Here is a 21,501-nt window from a genome sequence, read left to right on the forward strand (position 1 = left end):
TCAAAGTAATCTCTAGATTAATCAGGGGCATTTTGTAAGATTGCGATCCAATCTGGAAAGGTATGGTAGCCCATTTATTCAACGAGAAGCAGATATGCCTCCTAATCCCAACTTCCAAGTAGAGGGTATTAGAGAACCAACAGGACTAAATTCACTGTAAGACCAGAAGCCTGCTGGTAGATAGAAGCAGGCGTGGGCTGGCCAGTACCAGTGCAAAATCATGCATTATTTTGTCCTATTAAACCTCACAGATATTTGTTTATTTCCAGTCATTTCATACAAGCAGCACTTTGCGGATGATTACACTACTTAAATGTAACGCTGCACTAAGTAACGTTGTTTAGTGATTACAATAATATTTCGTCCAATCTGGATGGTACAGTTGGAGGCCATCGATAGTCCTTTTCTTTTTGCTGAGATTTGCGTGATCTGCGCAAAAGGACAGTTAACCCATTTTGGGCGGGAACCCCTTTTGGTGTTTTAAACATTATGTTATAATTTAGCTATTGAAAAATAGCAGATCTACAAGCTCATAGCGCGCCACCGAGTGGCGCGCTACGAGCTTGTAGGTCTGCTATTTTTGAAAAATCGTGAAAATATTTATTTCAGAAAACTGGAGGATTTAAAAAAAATTGAGGTCAGGCCTAAATGGGTCAAATGATAAGTGACAATATCGGTGGCACCCAACTGTACAACTGGGGTGGTTGTATTTTGTCTCCCTGCTCTTCAGAATCAGAATCAGCTTCTTAATTGTCACGTGACATGATTCACATCACACGTTTACAGGTGTAAAAACGTGGGTGAAATTCTATTTAGATTGTGTGTTTTGGTTTGACTGGTTGACAAGCAGTAATTGTCTAACCTTCAAAAGTCAGTCCCTCCCCTGAGCAAATAGCCAGGCTCCATTAGCTCAGCGGTAAAAGCACAAGACGAGAGTTCAAATCCAGGGTAGAAGAAAGAAAAGGTTAGTTCTAGTCCTTGCATGTACTGTAGGCAACTGTATTCCTGTGCAGTGTGCACCCATTACTTTGAATTATTATTTTGCCACATTTATGTCCATGTTATACCAGCGAACTAAATCTGACGTTACCTAAGTTCAACTTAAGTTTCCAACTTAATAAGTTGGTAATACATTTTACATTTGACTGCTACAGTAACTTAGTCATTCCTCATTTTTGTATTATTTCATTTTTTGTGCCAAACGGTGTTGATAACTGGTCCAATTGAATAAAGGGAGATTCCACCGCGCCTCAAGCTGAAATCAGGCTAATCCGGTGCATCAGGAGCTGACATGGAGCAACTCGGATGAGTGGAGCCTTTTACTAAGACCGGGAAAGTATCTGTGTCATTTTGGATTTTAGCTATAATATATAGCACATTGGTTGGCTATTCAAAAATAGCAGATCAACAAGCTTGTATATCTGCTATTTTTGAAAAATCCTGAAAATGTGACAAATCTTTGAATATATACTGTATATATATATATAAGTGAATATTTAGTAAATGTATTTATTTATTTACCTAAATGCTTTGCTTCTGTTGGTCCCGGGGATCAAATATTTTGAGATGCGGATCCGCAGGCCAAATACATATGATTTTGGGTTTTTTTCAGAAAGCTGAAGACATTTTTTAATCGGCCTCAGGTCTTATCGCTACCTATACCTATATGTTACCTATATGCGCAATACGCACTGCGAGTAGGGCAACATGCCGTGGGGGGCAACAAAAAGTGCCAATTTTCTCCATGGCTCCACTGCGTAATAACGAGCACCCGTATGTGCATCCTCACAAACAGCAAATGTAGCTGGTCGTCAGGTCATCCTGAAATAATATCATAACAGTGTTTAGTTTATATTTCTTAGCCGTCTGATACACTGCTTGCCGTGCTTTGGCTGCACTCTATTATTTATGTCAATCTGGACAGATATGGAGGTATGGGGGGCGCTGTAATTTAAATTCTCAGGCAGATTTCTGTTCCCCGTCCGCCCCTAGATAAAAGCTGTCTGAGTGAAGCTCCTGAGCATCTCCTGTTGGAGTCAAGGAATGTATCGTAAAGGAGAAGAGGCAACGCCTTCTGTTGGGACTGGGAGTGGATCAGGCCTGTCAAACAGAGCACATCGCAGCACAATGGGGTGGAGCCGTCCTAGTACACTTTGAAACAATGCAATGTGCAACTGTTTGTCTGTGTGCAACAGGTGGTGCTGGTGGAAGACAGTGGGGGACTGGGGGTAGGGTATTATTTATTCAATTTGTATACTATTTTTAGAAACCTACATCCACTGAATTAGACATATCCTCCAACAGTTACCAAAAGCCAAGTCAATGAAAATGTTTTTTTTGCAATATAGCAAGAGATTTTAGGTGCAGTTGTAGTTCAGTAATAATTGAACAGTTTACTGTTTGGTGTATGATTGCTGATTTATACTATTATGGTAATCAAGCCATTAAAACAAACATCTCAAGACGCAATGCAGAGTTCAGATTCAACAATACTTCAAATGACAAATAACCTTCAAACCACAATCTGATAATGTTGCTAGTTTATACTATTGAGAAATTGAAAATTTCAAAGAACATGAACAAATAATTCTTTATTTTACACAAGATACAAAGATTGTGTGATGTGTAAGCTGAGAAGTGTGCAGTCATAGTCAATACACTATCATCCCAGAACATGACAATCACAGATTGCATTTGATAAGGTTCTGCTCATTGTTCTGAATGTATAAGATGTATAAAACAACATCAACAGCTGTCATGTAAGTTGAGTGTGCATTAGTGAGGGGGGAGAGAGAGAGAGAGAGAGAGAGAGCACACAAATAAGATAATGTGAAATAACTATATTATTGAGTTTTGTATCTTTAGTATGCCATTTGAAAACGGCTGAGTGTGTTGTACAACTTTAGCATGCTCTTTGTTGGACAAATTGATTTATGCTTCTCAGCAAAACTTTCCTACATCTCCCAAAAACGAGAGGTGCTCGGATCGATCAGCCACCGATCAGTGATCGGACGATTTTCACTCCAAATTAACCCGATCTGTACTAGAAACCGATCTTTCATACCATTTAAGTGGTATATGTTTTGCGTCTTTGTCAAGGCCACCAGACAGTGGCCATGTGGTTAGAGTGTCCGCCCTGAAACTGGGAGGTCGGGGGTTCGGTCCCCGGCCGGGTCATACCAAAGACTGTAAAAATGGGACCCAATGCCTCCCTGCTTGGCACTCAGCATCAGTGGGTTGGATTGGGGGTCAAATCAACTTATGATTCCTGAGCGTGGAGCATGCTGCGGCTCACCGCTCCAAGAGATGGGTCAAATGCAGAGAACAAATTTCACTGCGTTAACGTGTATGACTAATCGTACGACTTTGACTTTGTGACAGGCCTAAACATTCTCCCCTTCCTCCCCCCACACACAGGAACAGTTTTGACGTGGGTTAACATCTAACAATTTTGGAAATATTCAAATTTCCCCTTACACACAAGATCGGTATCCATATCGATATTGGGAGATCGTGAGAAAAACAATCAGTGATCGGGATCGGTCACCAAAAACCTGATCGGAGCACCTCTACCAAAAACACAGATAAAAATTGATTGGCACTTGGAAGTGGTATTCAAATGGCGGCCCGCGGAGCAGGAATAATAAAGTTACAGGTATGGTGTGTGCGATATGAAGTGTGAGATTACCATAATGACAGTAATACTTAATTATATTCAAGGGGACTTCAGTCACTTTAGAATAGACGAGAGCACTGCAGAGAGCAGTTGTGTGTGTGTGTGTGTGTGTGTGTGTGTGTGTGTGTGTGTGTGTGTGTGTGTGTTCAGCTGGTGCTCGTTGACGGTCAATATTAAAGGCAATTATGTTTATGCACTGTCAAATAGATCTACTGTACATCTATTCTAAGGTAGCATACAGTATACCTGTATAGACATATTATCCTGCTCATTACTGTGCAGAAATATATAAATCTTCGTGTTTGAGCACAAAATGCATTTTGAGAACCCACAAATTTCCGTGCTTCATGCGCACACTGTGCGGCCCCCCCACACACAATCATTCTACAGTTGTGGCCCCCGGTCTAATCTAATTGAATACCCCTAAGTATTTACTTGTCATTGTCCACGTTTAAGATGGGACACTGAGCAGAACTACAAAAATGTTCCGAGAGTGGTCACTGCATCAGAGGTGCGCATGCAACACTTGTCCTCTACAGTCCTACACCTATTATCTACAACTTCACACACTAAATTCTAACACTAAATGAAACCAGTCAAATTAAGCTACAATCAAAATGTGAAAAAAATCCATTAAAATGCATGTAGGAAAAGGTTGTGTGTGCCCATATCATATGTATTATTGACATGAAAAGGTGTATAATGCCTAAGTTATCCCTCATAATCTTTTCCACAATAGAGCTCCAGGTTTAGGAGCCACGGCTGTCCAGCAATACCCCGTGATGTACACTCCTCCAAGCCAGACTGCTGCTGCTGCTAACTGGCACGAGGTGGGCTGCTAGTGGAGTTGTAAATATCTGCCGGTTTGGCTTGGCGCCTCTAGCAGCCATGGCTAAAGACAGGCACTTACGTCATGTCTATCATCACCAGAGCAATAGCCAGGGGCTATTGTCATGTCTGTAAGGAGACTGACAAGGACCCTGCCAAGTGACAACTGCACTACATGAAGTCATCTTTGGTAACTACTAACTAGCTCATGAGATATAGGCTATATAGCTCAGCCACAAATTGATAGGTATAAGGCTACACCTTAGAGTATATATGAATAGAGACGGCACCCGGATGAAACCCTGAGGCGAAATGGACATAGTGGCCGAATTTGATATTGCAGCGTGGGCCCAAACACATGAACGCGCTGGTCCGTTGACTATCATTGTGCACGTTCACGATGACACGTGAACGCTGAATGCCTGCAATGATAGTCAGCGGCAGCGCGTTCATGTGTTTGGGCCCAATCCATCCCAGAATGCACTCTGTTCCTACCCAGAATGCACAGTGAAATCGCCTCATGCGCTTTTGAGCAACTTAATGCAAGTGGATGGGAGGAGAAATGCCGTCTCTATTCATATATACTCTAAGGGCTACACCCCCCCCATGTGAAAATATTTTGTGCCAGGGACCACCTGGCACCGAAACAGATTTTTGTTGTTACTGTTAGATTAGATTTAGTACAGAACTAGAATATGCAGTCCTCTGCCAGGCCGGGTTGCCTACCCAGGGCTTGTAATACTAATGTAATACTAATGTTTAGAGAGTGAAACTTTTCATCTAAATATTCAACTTTTAGCCAGTGAAATAATGTGTAGTGAGATTTAACTGTTTCTCATTTTGCTGCAGGGAACCCCTGCTGGAACCCCTTCCATGACCCCTGAGGGTGACCAGGCCCCACTTTGAGAATCACTAGACTAGCTGATGATGATCAGAATGTGTAGGATTACAGCTATACAGTACATCCTGACAGAGTGTACCAGCGATGTCAGACATGATTTTGGGTTTGAATATTGTCAATGTTTAAAAAAAAACATGTGTGTGTGTGTGTGTGTGTGTGTGTGCGTGCGTGCGTGCGTGCGTGCGTGCGTGCGTGCGTGCGTGCGTGCTTTCTCTCCACCAATTTACCCCACCTCTTCAATCCATTTTCCCAGTGAAAAGAGAAGGTCAGGTCACTTTCAGAAAGGTTTGAGAAGAATAAAACCTTTGTGGGCATCCGAGAGTGCAGCAAGGATGTCATACAATACAGCCTACAAGAGCTTCAGCACAAAAGGGAGCGATGGGTGCGTTTTAAACATTCAAATCAATGTTGTGCACATGGAGGTATGGACCCCAGAGAGTGGATTATGTTATAGAGGAATTCTCTTTCAAAGCATTCCTGCCCTGGAAGCTCTATCTCCCAAGTGTGACAGAATTAAATAACAGGAGAAAATGACAAAACCTACAACTGTTCCCAAAAGAGCATAATTCTGTGTTGATCTTTTAATCTTATCACACTGGGGCATTTTCAGATCTAAGGAAACAACTTGGCTGGTATTGACCAAAACAGAGTGGAGAACAAGCGTCTCTCAAATCCTACCACCAGTCGTAGATAACCACAACATGCCGCTTTCCAAGGCAATTAGAGCCTATTCACACCACAAAAGCGGTTATACTCTGAGCTGTAATCTACTAGACACAAACTAAATCAGAACACATTATCCACATTATAATACAGGTATAATCCATAGAAAAAGGCCTTACAAAAAAGGTAAATCAGTCCCTTATACAGATCACTGCACATGCTAATCAAGAAGTTCATTCAAACCAATAGTGCACAGCACAATGTCTGCTCCGTGTCAGAAAGCCACCAATCAAAAGGATTTAGGTGTCATCAGTTGGCACAGACGGCAGTAAGCCCTGGCATTTCAGTCTCACGTGGGCTGCTCTGGACCAGTCATAGAGATTTATACATGTGGTCAGGGCTCCTAAAAATACATTCCCGAGAAAAACTGAACAAGTGGCCGGCCAATACATGGTACAAATGTTCACTAGAACAATGAGTGGCCACCATGTCCTGTAAATAGTTTAGCAAGGCCAAATGTTACTGGAACGGGACTTGGGGTGGTTTGGGGTGGGGCCACCCATGGTATAAGCTTGTGTTGAATGTTAAAATGGTCCTAACCTATAGGCACATCAGCCCCTTAAGATAAATTAGCAGAAAATAATGGGATACAACTGTATGGGTCACTGTCCTATGAATATAGAATAAAAAATAACTAGCTAAACAAAGGTGGTCAGACAAACTTATTTTGCCTGGGACATTTTACCAAAGCTCACTGGATCCACCAGCCCTAAAGAACCCAAAATAAACCAATCAAGGTCATTTCCAGACACAACAGAGGATTTGTCATGGGTCACACATCAAAAGGCTCTGCCAGTCTGAGACACAACACTAAGCCAAAAGTAAAGATTGAGCATGAAGCTTCATGATCTTGACACAAGATGAATGCTGCATACTCTTTCTCCACTGATGGACCAATATCTTTTCTTCTAAAATGTTAAATGAAAGTTACTTATCAAGACTCTCCAGGAATACCTTTCTTACAGTATTGGTATAATCCTTTAAGAGGCTATTTTTGCTATTAGGTAGATTAGTCTTTCACTAGAGCTTAACTAAGGCAGCCCTTACTTCAAACAAGGATCACAGGGCAGACGGAAATGGCCGTCAAAGAAGCCTCTGCCTTTGAACCTTGCCGTTCATACATAAACATTTTATATGCCATTATCTGATATATCCGCTGAGAGAGATTGAAGATAACTCAAGTGAAGGAAGACACCTGCGTTGGCCTTAAAAGAAAACCACAAGACTCATTCAACTGGATCCAGCCCACACATTTCTGTGACCGCATCATCTACAGCAGTGGTTCCCAAAGTGGGGTCCGGGGACCCCCAGGGGTCCTTGAGGGAGTTCCAGGGGGTCCCCAGCTAAATGATAGTTACTGTAGGAACCAAAATGGACCCTTATGGGTCTGTAACTCTGAGAGTGTAAAAATGTACACTCTCAGAGTTAAATTAACATTGATTTTACTATAAATTGAGGTCTCAGAGATAGAAATGCCATTAAATAGGAGTCCGTAGACTAATGCAAGTCAAACTGGGGGTTCTTGAAATGTAACGGGTTGAGAATCACTGCGAGAGCCGTAAAAATCTTCTCTTATGGGGTCCCTGGCATATCTCTTCAAATAGGGGTCCGTGGACCAATTCGTGTCAATTTGGGGGTCCTTGACATGAAAGGGTTTGGGAACCACTGTTCTACAGTACGTACATTTTAGCATCTACAAAGCCCTCAGAGCCTCAGGTTGAACAGCCTCCCACAACAACTCTGCAATTCTCTCCTTGCCTGAAAGGTGTGCAAGCTTACATAATGTAGGAAGGAAGAGAGTCATAAGTGTCCTGTAAGTCATATATCACCTGAGGTTTAAACACAGGTAGAGGTCCAAACAAAACCCATATCAAAGCCCAAATAGGTAACTACCGAAACCCTCTCACCATATATAATACAACCTATATCATTAAGTCGAAGTGATATTTTGGTTTACTGGCCTTGGGATGTTTACTCCATAATGGGTTTATCACTTTGAGTGGAATGCTTGCAATTATGTTTTGGCAGCACCTACTGACATCGCTGAGATTGCTGAATTTAAATTAAAAGCCACATGTTAGAAAGGTGCCAACCCACAATTCTCCCATTACAACTATTTGAGTGGTATGGTGTGTCTCTTCCAAAAAACGAAAATTGTTACCAAAAAAAGGGGAAAAAAAGATGATGATAAAACCAAAACAAAACAAACTCTAAGACCACCAAGACCCAAGTGCGTCGTGTTCAGAATCTCACAGGTTGCATCAGATATAGGGTAACAGGTGAAGACAGGGTTATGTCATGTGTGTGTATATATATATCTATATTATATAGCATGTTGTCTCTTCATGCAGCAATACCACTTTCCCCACTGTCAAATAAACAGAGCATTACCACGTATTAAAGTGACTAGGACATCCCTAGAGGCCCTGCATGCATCCATCCTTTCATAAAGCATATAATGCTATATTTAGCCTCTGTGGCCCCTCACTCAGCTCAGGGGTGGGGGGGGGGGGGCATGGGATCACTGTGTTTTATTGTTGTTTGTCCAACTGAAACATACCCCAGACCCACGTTCAGTTCATAGCCGCCTCAACCAACAGGTCCAGTCCTCCACCTGCACTCCCTCACTCAGACTTAACCTCCCCTCTGATCCCTAATCCCTAGGCAGAATTCTTCTCTCTTTCCTCACAGTGGATAATTGAGCATTAGGTGCAATTTCATGGGCCATGAGCCAAACTCCTGCCACAGACACGGGTCATAATGGACGCATATCCCCCGACCAAAGAGGCGTGAATCTGATTCCTGGCAATATGCCAACTGCAGGACATCACTCACATGACCACCACTGACTAAGATGAGGAGGCTCAAACAAGTATTCTACTTGACAGTAGATCAAAATGAAAATGCAAAGAATTCACAGCTACAAAGACAGCAGAGACTACACCAAAACACAGCATTGACGGTAGCAAATGAAGAGCTAGGATTTGTGGTAGGAATTCACAGAATGCTCGCCTTAAAAAACGCTCACCCTCGACCTCATGCCGACCACTCAGTGGGGCGGTTCTTGTATTCTTTTTATCTGATTTACTGAGTTTGAAATAAGTTTAAGGTTAGGCATAGTTTTACTGGGATTAAGTTTAGGAATAGGGTTATCTTTTGCCACAGTTTTACTGAGGTTAGGAATAAGGTTAGGTTTAAACGTTTAATCATAGTTTACTTAGGTTACGTTTAGGAATACCAGCCTAGTAATAGTTCTGCCGGCTGTACGCCCGGGGCGACTGTGTTTTGAGGCGAGTTTGTTGGTATTCATCAAACCGAAGGCCTCCAGCCACCTCACACAAATGACATAACGCAACTACTCACATCAGTACACCAAGAGCTGAGGCAGAATACAACATCCCTCTATTCCCTCCTGCAACATCCATGTGTTATATTCCATACTGTCACCACAGAACACTTGTCATTTGCATGTCATGCAATACAGTAGGTGAATGAATGAAGTGAATGTCCTTATAGTCGACTCAAGTGCGTTGATCTCTCACCTGCCCAAGGTCCAGAGTGACGTTCACCTCGTTGTAGACCAGTCCCTTGGAAAGAGGAGGGCTTTGCCACCAGCGCTCTGTTCCATCAATGGCATTGGTCACTGGGTGAGCGCTGTTTGGGTACCCTGCATTGCAATAGTCGCAGAAACCCTACAGTGGGTGGAAATCATTGGCACTTGTAAGTATATATATGAGAGTTGGTGTCAATGTTAGATATGAAAGGGAACGTGAGAAGTAGGCCATCAAGCAAGAATGAGAGACTATACCCAATACCTTCTAAAATAAATAAATTCTAAAGTAGGCCTAAATTACATGCATGATCCAAATGGAGGTGTTGTGGCCTCAATGCCTCATGGAGAAAAGACAGCAGTGGCAATAACGATCCTTCAACAGTTTAATGACTCGTTTCTAGGTTTTTTTTCTCCCCCCAATATATTTTGCAGGTGCCCCAGACTGAGACTATATAGCCGGTCTGTATTTAACCTTTATTTAGAAAAAGGTAACCATCCAATTAAGTTCCACTTTATTCTTACCTGTACATTTTGAGTAGGAGGTCTAAAGCTGGGTCCCCCGACAAGCTTACAATACAAATCATTTCGCGCTATCTCCGTCTCATCCTGGCCGCAGGTGGCGGTGGCAGAGATCCGTGCCCCTTCGGCGAGATTGAAATAGGCCGGGCTCAAACTGAACCCCGTGATTTCGTTGAACAATACTTGTCCGTTCACAACAACGTCCCTGAAAAACGATATCGACAAAGTAAAAAATAGAGCGCCGAGATGAGCTGCTCCTCTCATCCCTCTCGCCATGATGTTCCAAGTTTATAAATCCCCTGTAGATGCTGAGCAATCCGCAGCTATTGCAGTTCATGCCATCATCTCCATGAAATGTGCCCGGTACAGCGCGCATCAAACTCTTTTAAAAGGACAACTGGCACTTCTGCTGCGTACGCATGTAGCCTGCTCTTCTACAAACCATGTTTTCCGTTGCATGTTTCCAAGCGAATGAACGCCTCTCCTCCCGGGTTTCCTTCAAACAGTATGCTGCCACACAGGGAGTATCAGGTGTCAGACTGTCAATGGTCAGAGAGAGAGCGCTCCTCTCGCTATAAAGTAATGCACAGACAGTGACAGACTGCATGGGGCCGAAGGTGGGCCGAAGGTAGGCCTACCCTTTATCTGCGCACAAACCTGGCTGCACTATTACGCGCATATCGTATCAAACTCTCTGAAGCGGCGCCGCTCAATGGAGTTCAATTCAATGGACAGGTGGCGCCATCTCGAGGTTTCTTTTGCTCTTGGAAGTTTTGATTGATTGAATACTAATTATTTATTAACAGTTTGCAGCCTACAGAGGTACAGTCTACGGTAAGTAAGTAAATAAATAAAAGAATAACACAAAAAGCCCTGGGGCTTAAGTTGTTCCCATATTATATAGTCCTGTCCAGTGGAGCCTGCCTGGCAAATGACTCCTGGTGCTTTTGAGTTTTTATTTTTTCTTTCGAGCCTTGAAAAGTTCAAATTACTGCAGCATTGAGCTGTAGGAGGAATGGGACTTGAACATGGAATGTCTGTACTGAAAGATCATTAGACCACTGCACCATCAGTCAGACACTCTCAGGCAAATTCTCCTGGTAATTTTGAAGTGATCTTATGTTTGTTACCCTTCAGTTAGTAAAGTTAAAATCAGATGTTTTTTAGCGCTGTTGACGTCTGCTTTTGCATGTTAGTGTAACAGCCGGGAATCGAACCCTGGTCTCCCACGTGGAAAGCCAACATCCTAACCACTAAGACAAGTCAAAGGCAATTGTCTATGACTCAGGGTAGATACCAGTATTAGAGTATTGAGGTCGTCAGGCTGAGGCTGTGAGCCACTGCTAGAATAGCCTTCAGTTAATAAAGCTGAATAGTAGGGGCTGATGATCAGACAGACTCTCAGCACAGAGTTCATGTTCAAATCCCAGTCTCCCTAAACTAGGACTAGTAGCATGCCAAAGTTTGTGCTATTGCCATTGAGAATGCATTGGGCGTTTAAGTTAAATAACTCAGAAACTACAAATCATTTCAAAGTAAAAAGTTCCAGCATGTGTCTCCACAGTAAGCTGAATTATAAAATGTGTGAATGGAGTTTCTAGGTGAAAGTGATCTTTTGACGTGCCATAGAGCTGCCATTGAGCCCCATTATAAATGTATCAAATTTGAAAGCACTATATTTCTAAAACTATGAAACATTTCAAAGATTCCTTTTCAGGCAAACATGTCCACCGTAAGATGAACCTAAATAGGTTTGAATGGGGTTTCTAGGTGTAAGTATGTAGGACTAGCAGCATGCCAAAGTTTGTGATATTGCCATTGAGAATGCATTGGGCGTTTAAGTTAAATAACTGAGAAACTACAAATCATTTCAAAGTAAAAAGTTCCAGCATGTGTCTCCACAGTAAGCTGAATTATAAAATGTGTGAATGGAGTTTCTAGGTGAAAGTGATCTTTTGACGTGCCATAGAGCTGCCATTGAGCCCCATTATAAATGTATCAAATTTGAAAGCACTATATTTCTAAAACTATGAAACATTTCAAAGATTTCTTTTCAGGCAAACATGTCCACCGTAAGATGAACCTAAATAGGTTTGAATGGGGTTTCTATAGGTGTAAGTATGTAGGACTAGTAGCATGCCAAAGTTTGTGCTATTGCCATTGAGAATGCATTGGGCGTTTAAGTTAAATAACTCAGAAACTACAAATCATTTCAAAGTAAAAAGTTCCAGCATGTGTCTCCACAGTAAGCTGAATTATAAAAAGTGTGAATGGAGTTTCTAGGTGAAAGTGCTTTTTTGACGTGCCGATATCTGCCATTGAGCCCCATTGTGAATTTCTCAAATTTGAAAGCACTATATTTCTAAAACTATGAAACAGATTTATTTTCAGGCAAACATGTCCACCGTAAGATGAACCTAAATAGGTTTGAATGGGGTTTCTAGGTGTAAGTATGTAGGACTAGTAGCATGGCAAAGTTTGTGCTATTGCCATTGAGAATGCATTGGGCGTTTAAGTTAAATACGGGGGGGACATATTTTGACAGCAGAAACTGCCTGTCATAATTTCTCCCTATTCCAAAGCCCCCCCAGGTACATTATATATTTAAACTATTTTCAGCAATGGTACACTTGTTTTTTCAGTGGGTAGATCTTGTTGAGCTGGTCATTTTGAAAGTAGATCTCACGTCATAAATGTGTGGGCACCCCTGCCCTAAAGTCTAATGCTAGAGTTATTCAGCTTTATTAACTGAAGGCTATTCTAGCAGTAGCTCACAGCCTCAGCCTGACGACCTCAAAACTCTAATACTGGTATCTACCCTGAGTCATAGACAATTGTCTTTGACTTGTCTTAGTGGTTAGGATGTTGGCTTTCCACGTGGGAGACCAGGGTTCGATTCCCGGCTGTTACACTAACGTGCAAAAGAAGACGTCAACAGCATTAAGAAACATCTGATTAATATGATTTTGTGTTATTTTAACTTTACTAACTGAAGGGTAACAAACAAAAGATCACTTCAAAATTACCAGGAGACTCTGCCTGAGAGTGTCTGACTGATGGCGCAGTGGTCTAATGATCAGTCTTTCAGTACAGACATTCCATGTTCAAGTCCCATTCTTCCTACAGCTTGATGCTGCAGTAATTTGAACTTTTCAAGGCTCGAATGAAAAAAGAAAACCTCAAAAGCACCAGGAGACATCTGCTGAATGCCCAAAGGTGCCTTGGCTCAATGGTGTGGTGCGCTTGATCGGTTGCCTCTGCTACAGACAGTTGGCAGGTTCAAGTCCCATGTCATCAAGGTGCTGGAGGACCAATGGGAGGGGCGCTCTCCCATTGGTGAAAGAGTAAATTAAATAAAAAGTTCAGTAAATGTTTTGGCACTGGGATTAAGTTTAATATCCCCCACAGACATCTTCTTTATATCTTACAAGCACCAGCTGAGCATGTGATATTTCATACAAACATAATACGTTTAAAAAGGTGCTGGATTTTGAACTCACATGCGCTGAATGCTCACCATATATTGCCCACAAGGCCAACATCCATTCCTGAGAGATGAATAGCACTTCTATCTATATTGCACTTTGAATGCATCAGCACTTTCTCCTGCCAATGTTGTCTGCTCTCTTTACTTTTGTAATATGTTTTTAAAAGGCTTTGCCTCTTTTTAATGTGTCTTTTGTGAAGCATCATGAGTTGTGGAGAACGGTATTTAGCTGTATGCCCAATGTATATTGTGGAAGTGACAATAAAATCTGATCGATTGATGCAGCCAGTTATGAACAACAATATTGGTTTTCACACCTTTTGTGTGTGATACTGATTGATTATGAACTCAACATTAGCACTGCGTTGTTGTGAGCTTGTAGATAAGTCTATTTTTGCTGTAGAGATTTGGTATAGGCCTATAGAGGGAAGAAAGGAGGGGGCCAAGGATAGTTCCCTGGGAGACCCCGGTCAACAAAGTATACAGTATATGGATTAAGTGGTTATCATTACCATACCCTTCTCCACGCAGGTGATTGACATAAAAGGAGAAACTGAAGCTCTCTAAGAAGTTTTGGTCCAGTCTTCCTGAGGAGATCTGTGTGGAGAACAATGTGACGACTGGAGAGACTGGTGATGAGCAGTGTTGGAATGGACACACCAAGGGCAGGTAAAGATCATAGCACTGGAATCTAGCAGGATATTTACAGCAGACATTCAAAGGCTGCTATCGCCTGCTTTAAATGAGGAATTACATTATTTACTTTTACTGAACCAACAACCGACAATGAAACTCATGTTTGAGGATAATTTATACTTTGTTGCAGTGACTCCCCCACAACATTGTGTCACTTGACAAATAGATATGTCATTTTTGTCAAGCAAAGTATTAATTATCATCTCTCTGTCTGTGAGACTTCAGAATAGAGTATGGTTTACTTACAACTTCTATTTGAGAAGTTCACTGCATACCAGTGAGCTCAAACAACATAATGTTAAGTGTCAGTATACATTCATACAAACTGTGTTAGGGCACTGAATGTAATCAAAGAGATTGGCTGTAACGCTATGATCAGTCAATCAAATTGCATATTAAAGAAAGGAGGCCCACTGTTTGTGTAGTTTGGGAGGTCCAGTGCAAAGGCAGTAAGCCAATTGAAATTAGAAATGTTGTTAATGAAGACGTTACAATGAACAGCCAACTGATTTCCAAATTGATGCAAATGTATTTTATTCGTGCTAATAATGTGTGTGTGGTAATGATGATAAAATAATTGACAGACAGACAGATTAAAGTGTCACTGGCTCTCATTTTTATATGTTTTTTGTGTGGCGTTCGCCTTTTATATATATATATATATATATATATATATATATATTTAGAGGGACAGACAGTAGGCTGACAGGAAATGGGGAGAGAGATGGGGGAGTGAGGCTCCGTCTTTTTCGCAAATCTAGAGCTTCCTGTTTGAGAGCTAGCAAATTTAAGACATCCGGTTGCTTTCAGAATAAAAGTGTGGTTAATGAAATAATTATTACATTACATTATTAGTATTGTTATTACATTACAGTTATTGTAAAGACACACATTATGTTTCTGTGTAAAAATAGTGCATGGACTTTATAAAGTGGACGCTGGACAAAAATCCCTTCTATGTATCGACTAGTGTGACATATGCACATGTCCGGGGAGACCTCCTCTAAAACACCACACCGTCCGCTAAGCAGCAGAGGTGTAAAAAAAAAATTGGCAATACATATGGCCTATATGTATTGTATTAATGTAATGTACAAATGTAAATTAGATGGAAATCAGCATGATAAATAACTGAGTAATAAAAAGTAAAAACATATTGTACCTTAAAGGCCATCAGTTTCTGTTCAGCTACTGACAGTTCCCGTTGCCTGTCAGCATGACCTGTCGAACCTCGTTCCTTGTGGGCCTGTGGTGCTGGCGGGGAGGATGTGGAGCTGGTTGTGTCTGTTGGCAGCCTGTACGATGGCGACGAACTGGTACACTGCCCACTGCTCGGTACGGGGCCACTGGCTCTTTCACATGTAGAACTTTGTACGATGTCTGCCAGATGAGTTCACTCAGGACAACCATGCCATGGTCGTCACTCAAATGGATCCTGTCACTGCACCACAGCCGGCTGAGGGAGTGTAGAGCCCAAGATTACAGATTAGATAATTGACACTGGGTGAAAAAAATGGGTTACCAAATCAAAACTTTGCAAGAGAGCAACGATAAAATCACTGAAAACAGGCTAAAGTCAGATGTTTCTTTAATAAATAAAAGCTCTGGTACAGTGGTCTTTAAAATGCCATAAAACAATCACAATAATACCAATAAAACCAATAAAATGATGTAACACTTCTAGATAATGAACTAAACTAAAAGTTAAAAATGGTACGTGAGGAGGGGACACGACAAGGAGACGTTCAGGTCCAGGGAAATCCTTCTGGTCACGGCCACCCACACCCGGCGGTATCTGCAAAAATAAACGCCACCTAATTAGACTGCCACTCCCCACACTCAAGATGCACACATTTGCAATTGTTTTTTTATCAATCAACCTCTGCTTTGGTGTCAGTCAGTGGACAAGAATATAAAGGCAACAAAAACAACATACGGTACAAAAACTAAACCAAACTAAAATGCTAATTAGACAACAATGAACTAAAGCAAACCCAAATCATAATATTCCACCAGCATGAAGTTTAGAGCGAGCTACAAAGTTCCCATTTGGGATTTGGGTGCAAAGTGAAAATATTACAAATGGTAACCCATAAAGATATCTCTCATTACATTACCCATTTTAACCACTTTGTGAATTTATTCTCACATTAACATGGCTGACTTCTGACATTTCCACAGGCCCAATGTTATAGGAGCACAGTTGTGGGCTGTGGCTGTGAAGATGAATGGCTGAACCAACTATGCACAATTATTGCACATCAATGCCTTTACAGTAGGCTACAATGAATAGCAGAGTAGCATCATGATGGATTGATTGTCACCAACATAATTGTGTTGTATATTCTTGTACAAATTCTGTTTTGACAAAACTGAAATCCATCCATCTGTGTGCTTCTTTCCTGGAGAGGTACATCATGAGTAATTGCCACTACTCAGCACCTCTTCAGGCAAATTTGCTTCAGCTACCACAAAAACACAACATTTTGAGAGAGTACAGTCCAAGGTTTCCAACTAAGGGCCGATTCATACTCCTATTTTACCGCTGTAGTGCCAAAATGATTTCGGCTCGTCAGAAATTTTCAGTAGCACCGAAGAGCCGACTTTAGGATGGTACCCTCCCCCCCAACCTCAAATGACGTCACATTGTAGGCTCTACAGAGCCGAACCGACTTTTATTCGGCTCTAAAATAGGAGTATGAATCGGCCCTAAGCCTTACTCTGAGTCCAGTCACAACCATACCATCCTCCTACTCCATGCTAGTCACAATGCCTTCTACTACTGTGTCACTTGGGGGCAGTACAGCACTAGTCAGGAATATTCCCCTGGAGAAGGAAACTGCTACCAAAGAGAGACAGAAAGTGTCATTATATGAGACATCTGTTTTTGAATCATCACCTTCACTTTGCGTCAGTTCAGCTACAACAGCTCTCCTCAGACCCAAGATAAAGCGTCCGTGATGGAAGGCCTGTCCACACTGGCTGTTTGTCCTCCTGAAGGTACCAGACTATGCTACTCTGCATGTTCACTTCACACAGCTGTTCACTTGGAGGGCATCCAGAGATTCCAGACACACTGAGGTTGACACATAAAGACATTAAAGAAAAATATGGAAGATTACTCTAGGCATTTAACATTAATATGTTTCAAAACATTGTCGTCAACATTATTGTCAAATGTCAACAAGCAATTGCTCTCCCCTCAATCACTCATCCAGACCTTTTTTTGCAAATGACACCTCTCGTCACATGTAACTGTATCACAGATATACTCACAATGTCATTTCACATACGATTAGAGACACCTACTGTAAGGTTGTATTGCCTATGCATGGTGTCAGCAGTGAATAAACCTAGTTGAGTGAACTCTGAGTTAAAGAGTGATGTGACAGTTCATAGAACTTGCCTAGGCTAGCGGAGGAGGAAAACCTAGTCTGATTGGAGTGAAGCTGTGCTCAAATCTGAGAACTATTCAGCCCTACCTAGGCCTAGCCCTGATCCATAGCCGGCAGCAAAGGGCATTAGAGCTATGGAGCAGAGCTACCCTAGGCCACTGCTTCACCTCAGGCAATATGACACCCCCAAACTATACTAATTATACTTCAGATCTACAAGAACAATTGTGAAATTTCACAACATTTTGAAAATAAATTGAAGAACTTTGGGATGCCAGCCAAAAGAAACAAACATATTTTGCTGCATGATACACCCAGTTGATGAAGCAACGGTAAGCAAGCACCATGGACAGCGACGATCTCTCGTCTTGCAGATCTGCTATTCCTCGTCGTGGACAATTATGGCAAAATCAAACTGTCTGTTGCCTGCTTGATTTCCCACTAACGTCTTATTGCACTAGTGTAGCTAACGTAACGTTAGCCCTGAGAGATGACATGACATGATGTTGTGAACCATGGCTAAGCTAACGTTAGCTAACGAGTTCAACCCATGGTTCGGTTCTCCTCGTCTGCATGGATTTAGGTAGATTTAATAAGCTTCACTATATCCTAGAGAAGACATTACACAAATGTCCAGCAGAATACAGTAATAGCATCATTTACACTACAACTGTACCCGATATAAACGTGGATGATGTTCAGTGTTGTTTGAACATGGCTCGACGAGATGTGGGCGTGTCCACAGTCTACGCGACAGGTGCTTCGTGATTCTCGTTTATGCTACTTGCACAGCTATTGGCTAATAAAAACGTTAGCGCGATTTGGATTTTAACGCGACGCGCACAGCCCTGCCCTACCTCATCACTTCTCACTTGCTGTTGATGATGATGGTAACGATGGAGAACACCTCAAGTGCTAAGCTGATCTGTGAAGACGTTGTCCAACGCTGCCTACCAGGAGCCTTCCTACCAGGAGCCTTCCTACCAGGAGCATCCCTACCTGCAAGCAAGTCACATCTGCTACCTGCAGCACGGCAGTTATGCTACGTTGAAGAGCTCCAACGTGTCCTTCACGGGGAACTGTTGCTGCGTCCACAACTCGACAGAGAACAACTTGCCTGCCAGCCTCTTCTAACTGACGACGAGAAAATCAAGCTACGCGACTCCAACAACAACAAGGAGGTCGACGAGGAGAAGAGGAAGTCAGCTCGCAGGATGAAGTTCATCATGGCCGAGCTCTTACAGACAGAGAAAGCCTACGTTAAAGATCTGCATGAATGTCTGGAGACGTACCAGCGGGAGATGGCCAGTGGCGTTGAAGAGGTACCCGCAGGCCTCCTCAACAAGGATCGCGTCGTGTTTGGTAACCTCCAGGAGATATGCGACTTCCATAGCGACATTTTCCTGAATGAGCTGACCAACTGTGCTCTACCAGAGGACGTGGGGCACTGCTTTGCCACATGGGTGGATAAGTTCCACCTTATGTATGTGACCTACTGTAGGAACAAAGTTGACTCCAGTCAACTCATATTGGAACACGCTGGGACCTTCTTTCATGACATCCGGCAGAAACATGGTCTGGGCATTGCTAATACCCTCGACTCCTACCTCATCAAGCCTGTGCAGAGAATCACCAAATACCAGCTACTGCTCAAGGACTTGTTGTCTTGCTGTGAGGATGGAGAGGTAGGAGAGATTAAGCTTGGTCTGCAGGTGATGCTCAGTGTGCCTAAGAAAGCCAATGATGCTATGAACGTTGCCATGTTGGAGGGATTCAATGAGAGTCTGGATGTCCAGGGGGACTTGCTCCTGCATGAGAGTTTCCAAGTGTGGAACCCAAAGACCTTCATCCAGAAGGGTCGCACGTGCTTGTCTCTCACCCGGAAGGATCGCAGCCACCACCTGTTCCTGTTTGAGAACTCGCTGGTCTTCAGCAAGGAGATCAAGGACTCGGCTGGCAGAACCACGTACAGGTATGTGAAGAAAGTGCTGACATCAGAGTTGGGGGTGACAGAGCTTATTGAAGGGGACCCCTGTAAGTTTGCTCTGTGGGCAGGTAGGACCCCCACCTCTCGGACTGTACTTAAGGCATCCTGTATGAAGGCCAAGCAGGAGTGGGTTGAGAACATCAGCCGGGTTGTGATCCAGGAGAGAGTAACACAGCGGAAGGAGCCTCGGGCCTCGCTCAGGTCGCTGCAGTCCAGTTCTGGAAACAAGCTGTGGAAATGGCTGAGCAGCTGCATACAGACACCCAACCGGCGATAGCTCTGTTAGAAAGGACTAGCCGCAATTTGCAACACTAGATGTTTTTTAATCTGTTGAATCTAGATTTGCCATTCTAGATTCAACCCTAACCCTAACATATTACAAAAAATCTAGTGTTGCAAATTGCGGCTAGCCCAGGACCAAAAAGAGAGAGAGATAGCCATCACTGCCCACCAATGCCAACAAACTGTTTGTGGGAAACACATCCTAGTCCTGCACTATTGGCTACTTATTGTATATAGTTTTATTGTATTTTACATATCATTAATATCTGTGATCATTATTGTTTCCTTGTCTATATTATTACCTATAGTATTGTTATTACACTGTACATATTTTGCTTTGTTTGTATATATTGGTGAATAAACCTAGTTCAGTGAATTTACCTGACTTAACAGTAAATCAAATCTTGAATGTTTGTTTAACTCCACCACATTTGCACGTGTGTGACCCAGCGGGTCTTGTTGAGCTATCTATCTATCTATCTATCTATCTATCGTGTTTACATACAGGTAAAGCAATCACATTAGTATGATTTCTGTAGTGTTACACTAAATACACTAGACTAGAATACTCTACACAGACTGTATTATTTTCTGAGGATTTCAGCTAATGTGAAAGAAAGTTTTATGATTTTAACAGGGCATATGGGTTCTGGAAGGTTCTAGGTTACTTTGTAGTTGAAAAGAACCATGTGTTGATGCTGGTCCCTCCCTGCTCTCCCTGCTGCAGGTCCAGAACCTGGGCTTCTTCTCAGAGGTCATGTTCTGGGTTGATGTCTGGGCCGTGACCTCTTCTGGGAACCAGCTGGTAAACATCACAGACTACAGCCGGTGAGACCAGACTTGCTTCAGTTTTAAATGAACAAAAGTCTATTTGTGTGTGCAAAAGCCTTGTATGTCCACAACCTGTTACATTTCAGGAAATGGACAAATAAAACCTTTTACAATGGATCAAATGTAGTAATTTAGTCACAAGCTCTTGTTAATGCTTTTCATTGGTTAAATATTTATAAAAGCCACAGACTTAACCACTTCCGCTTTCATAATGTTTCAAAAAAGCAGATCTACAAGCTCACACCGGGTCTCACTGTACTATTTTCAGGATGTAGCCATGGCTTTAATTTCAGAGAGCACACAAAGAAATATGAAATATTGAGTTGACATGTAGGGCTGTCAGGATTATGACATTTTACTTGACAATTCTTTGTCACACAAATAATTGCGAATCACGATTTAATTGTGATTCTTTTGTTGAACATTATGAATGAAGGCTTTTTTAGGCTTTGTAAACAAAGGTGCACTGGGCAGATAACACATATTTAATAACTTTATACTTAAAAAATCACACCCGTGTGAACTGAGTGGTGCAACTACACATTTATTGTGACGTCACATACTAACCATAGCAACCATGCTTGTTTTTTTGGTTGCTAACCATAGCAACCATGCTGTTTTTT

General features: G+C 42.2%; 2 protein-coding genes and 1 long non-coding RNA gene across 5 annotated transcripts in view; 1 reads left to right on the forward strand and 2 right to left on the reverse strand.

Annotated features, from left to right (window-relative positions):
• The window catches only part of LOC306942931 (laminin subunit alpha-3-like), an 89,915-nt gene extending 79,082 nt beyond the window's left edge, over positions 1–10,833 (reverse strand). For 2 of the 3 annotated variants that reach the window (XM_079529119.1, XM_079529118.1), the window contains exons 1-2: positions 10,204–10,833; positions 9,671–9,820 (exon numbers count right to left, since the gene is read on the reverse strand). In XM_079529119.1, coding sequence (XP_079385245.1) covers positions 9,671–9,820; positions 10,204–10,476 — 423 coding nt within the window. In that variant the 5' untranslated portion in view covers positions 10,477–10,833. The remainder of the gene's footprint in view (positions 1–9,670; positions 9,821–10,203) is intronic. The other variant, XM_079529120.1, reaches the window with a different exon arrangement.
• A 5,207-nt stretch (positions 10,834–16,040) lies between these two features.
• LOC306942932 lies at positions 16,041–18,516 on the reverse strand. Its single transcript, XR_013792352.1, has 3 exons — positions 18,455–18,516; positions 17,283–17,459; positions 16,041–16,178 (listed from the first exon to the last, which is right to left on the reverse strand). It is a non-coding gene; the product is annotated as an uncharacterized lncRNA (long non-coding RNA).
• A 132-nt stretch (positions 18,517–18,648) lies between these two features.
• Positions 18,649–20,875, forward strand: LOC306943587 (kalirin-like). The gene is made up of 2 exons (XM_079530008.1): positions 18,649–19,750; positions 20,775–20,875. Exons 1-2 carry the CDS (start codon positions 18,660–18,662, stop codon positions 20,830–20,832), a joined length of 1,149 nt encoding a protein of 382 aa, XP_079386134.1. The 5' UTR covers positions 18,649–18,659; the 3' UTR covers positions 20,833–20,875.
• The last annotated feature ends 626 nt before the right edge of the window (positions 20,876–21,501 follow it).

This window comes from Electrona antarctica (genome assembly GCF_951216825.1).
Source record: "Electrona antarctica genome assembly, chromosome: 19".
Taxonomy (NCBI): domain Eukaryota; kingdom Metazoa; phylum Chordata; class Actinopteri; order Myctophiformes; family Myctophidae; genus Electrona; species Electrona antarctica.

Bases quoted from the DNA above. Each gene is read 5' to 3' on its own strand.
- LOC306943587 (XM_079530008.1), top strand. From the start codon at position 18,660: ATGATGATGGTAACGATGGAGAACACCTCAAGTGCTAAGCTGATCTGT. The intron at 19,751-20,774 runs GTATGTGAAGAA...TCCCTGCTGCAG, and splicing joins GCTGGCAGAACCACGTACAG to GTCCAGAACCTGGGCTTCTT.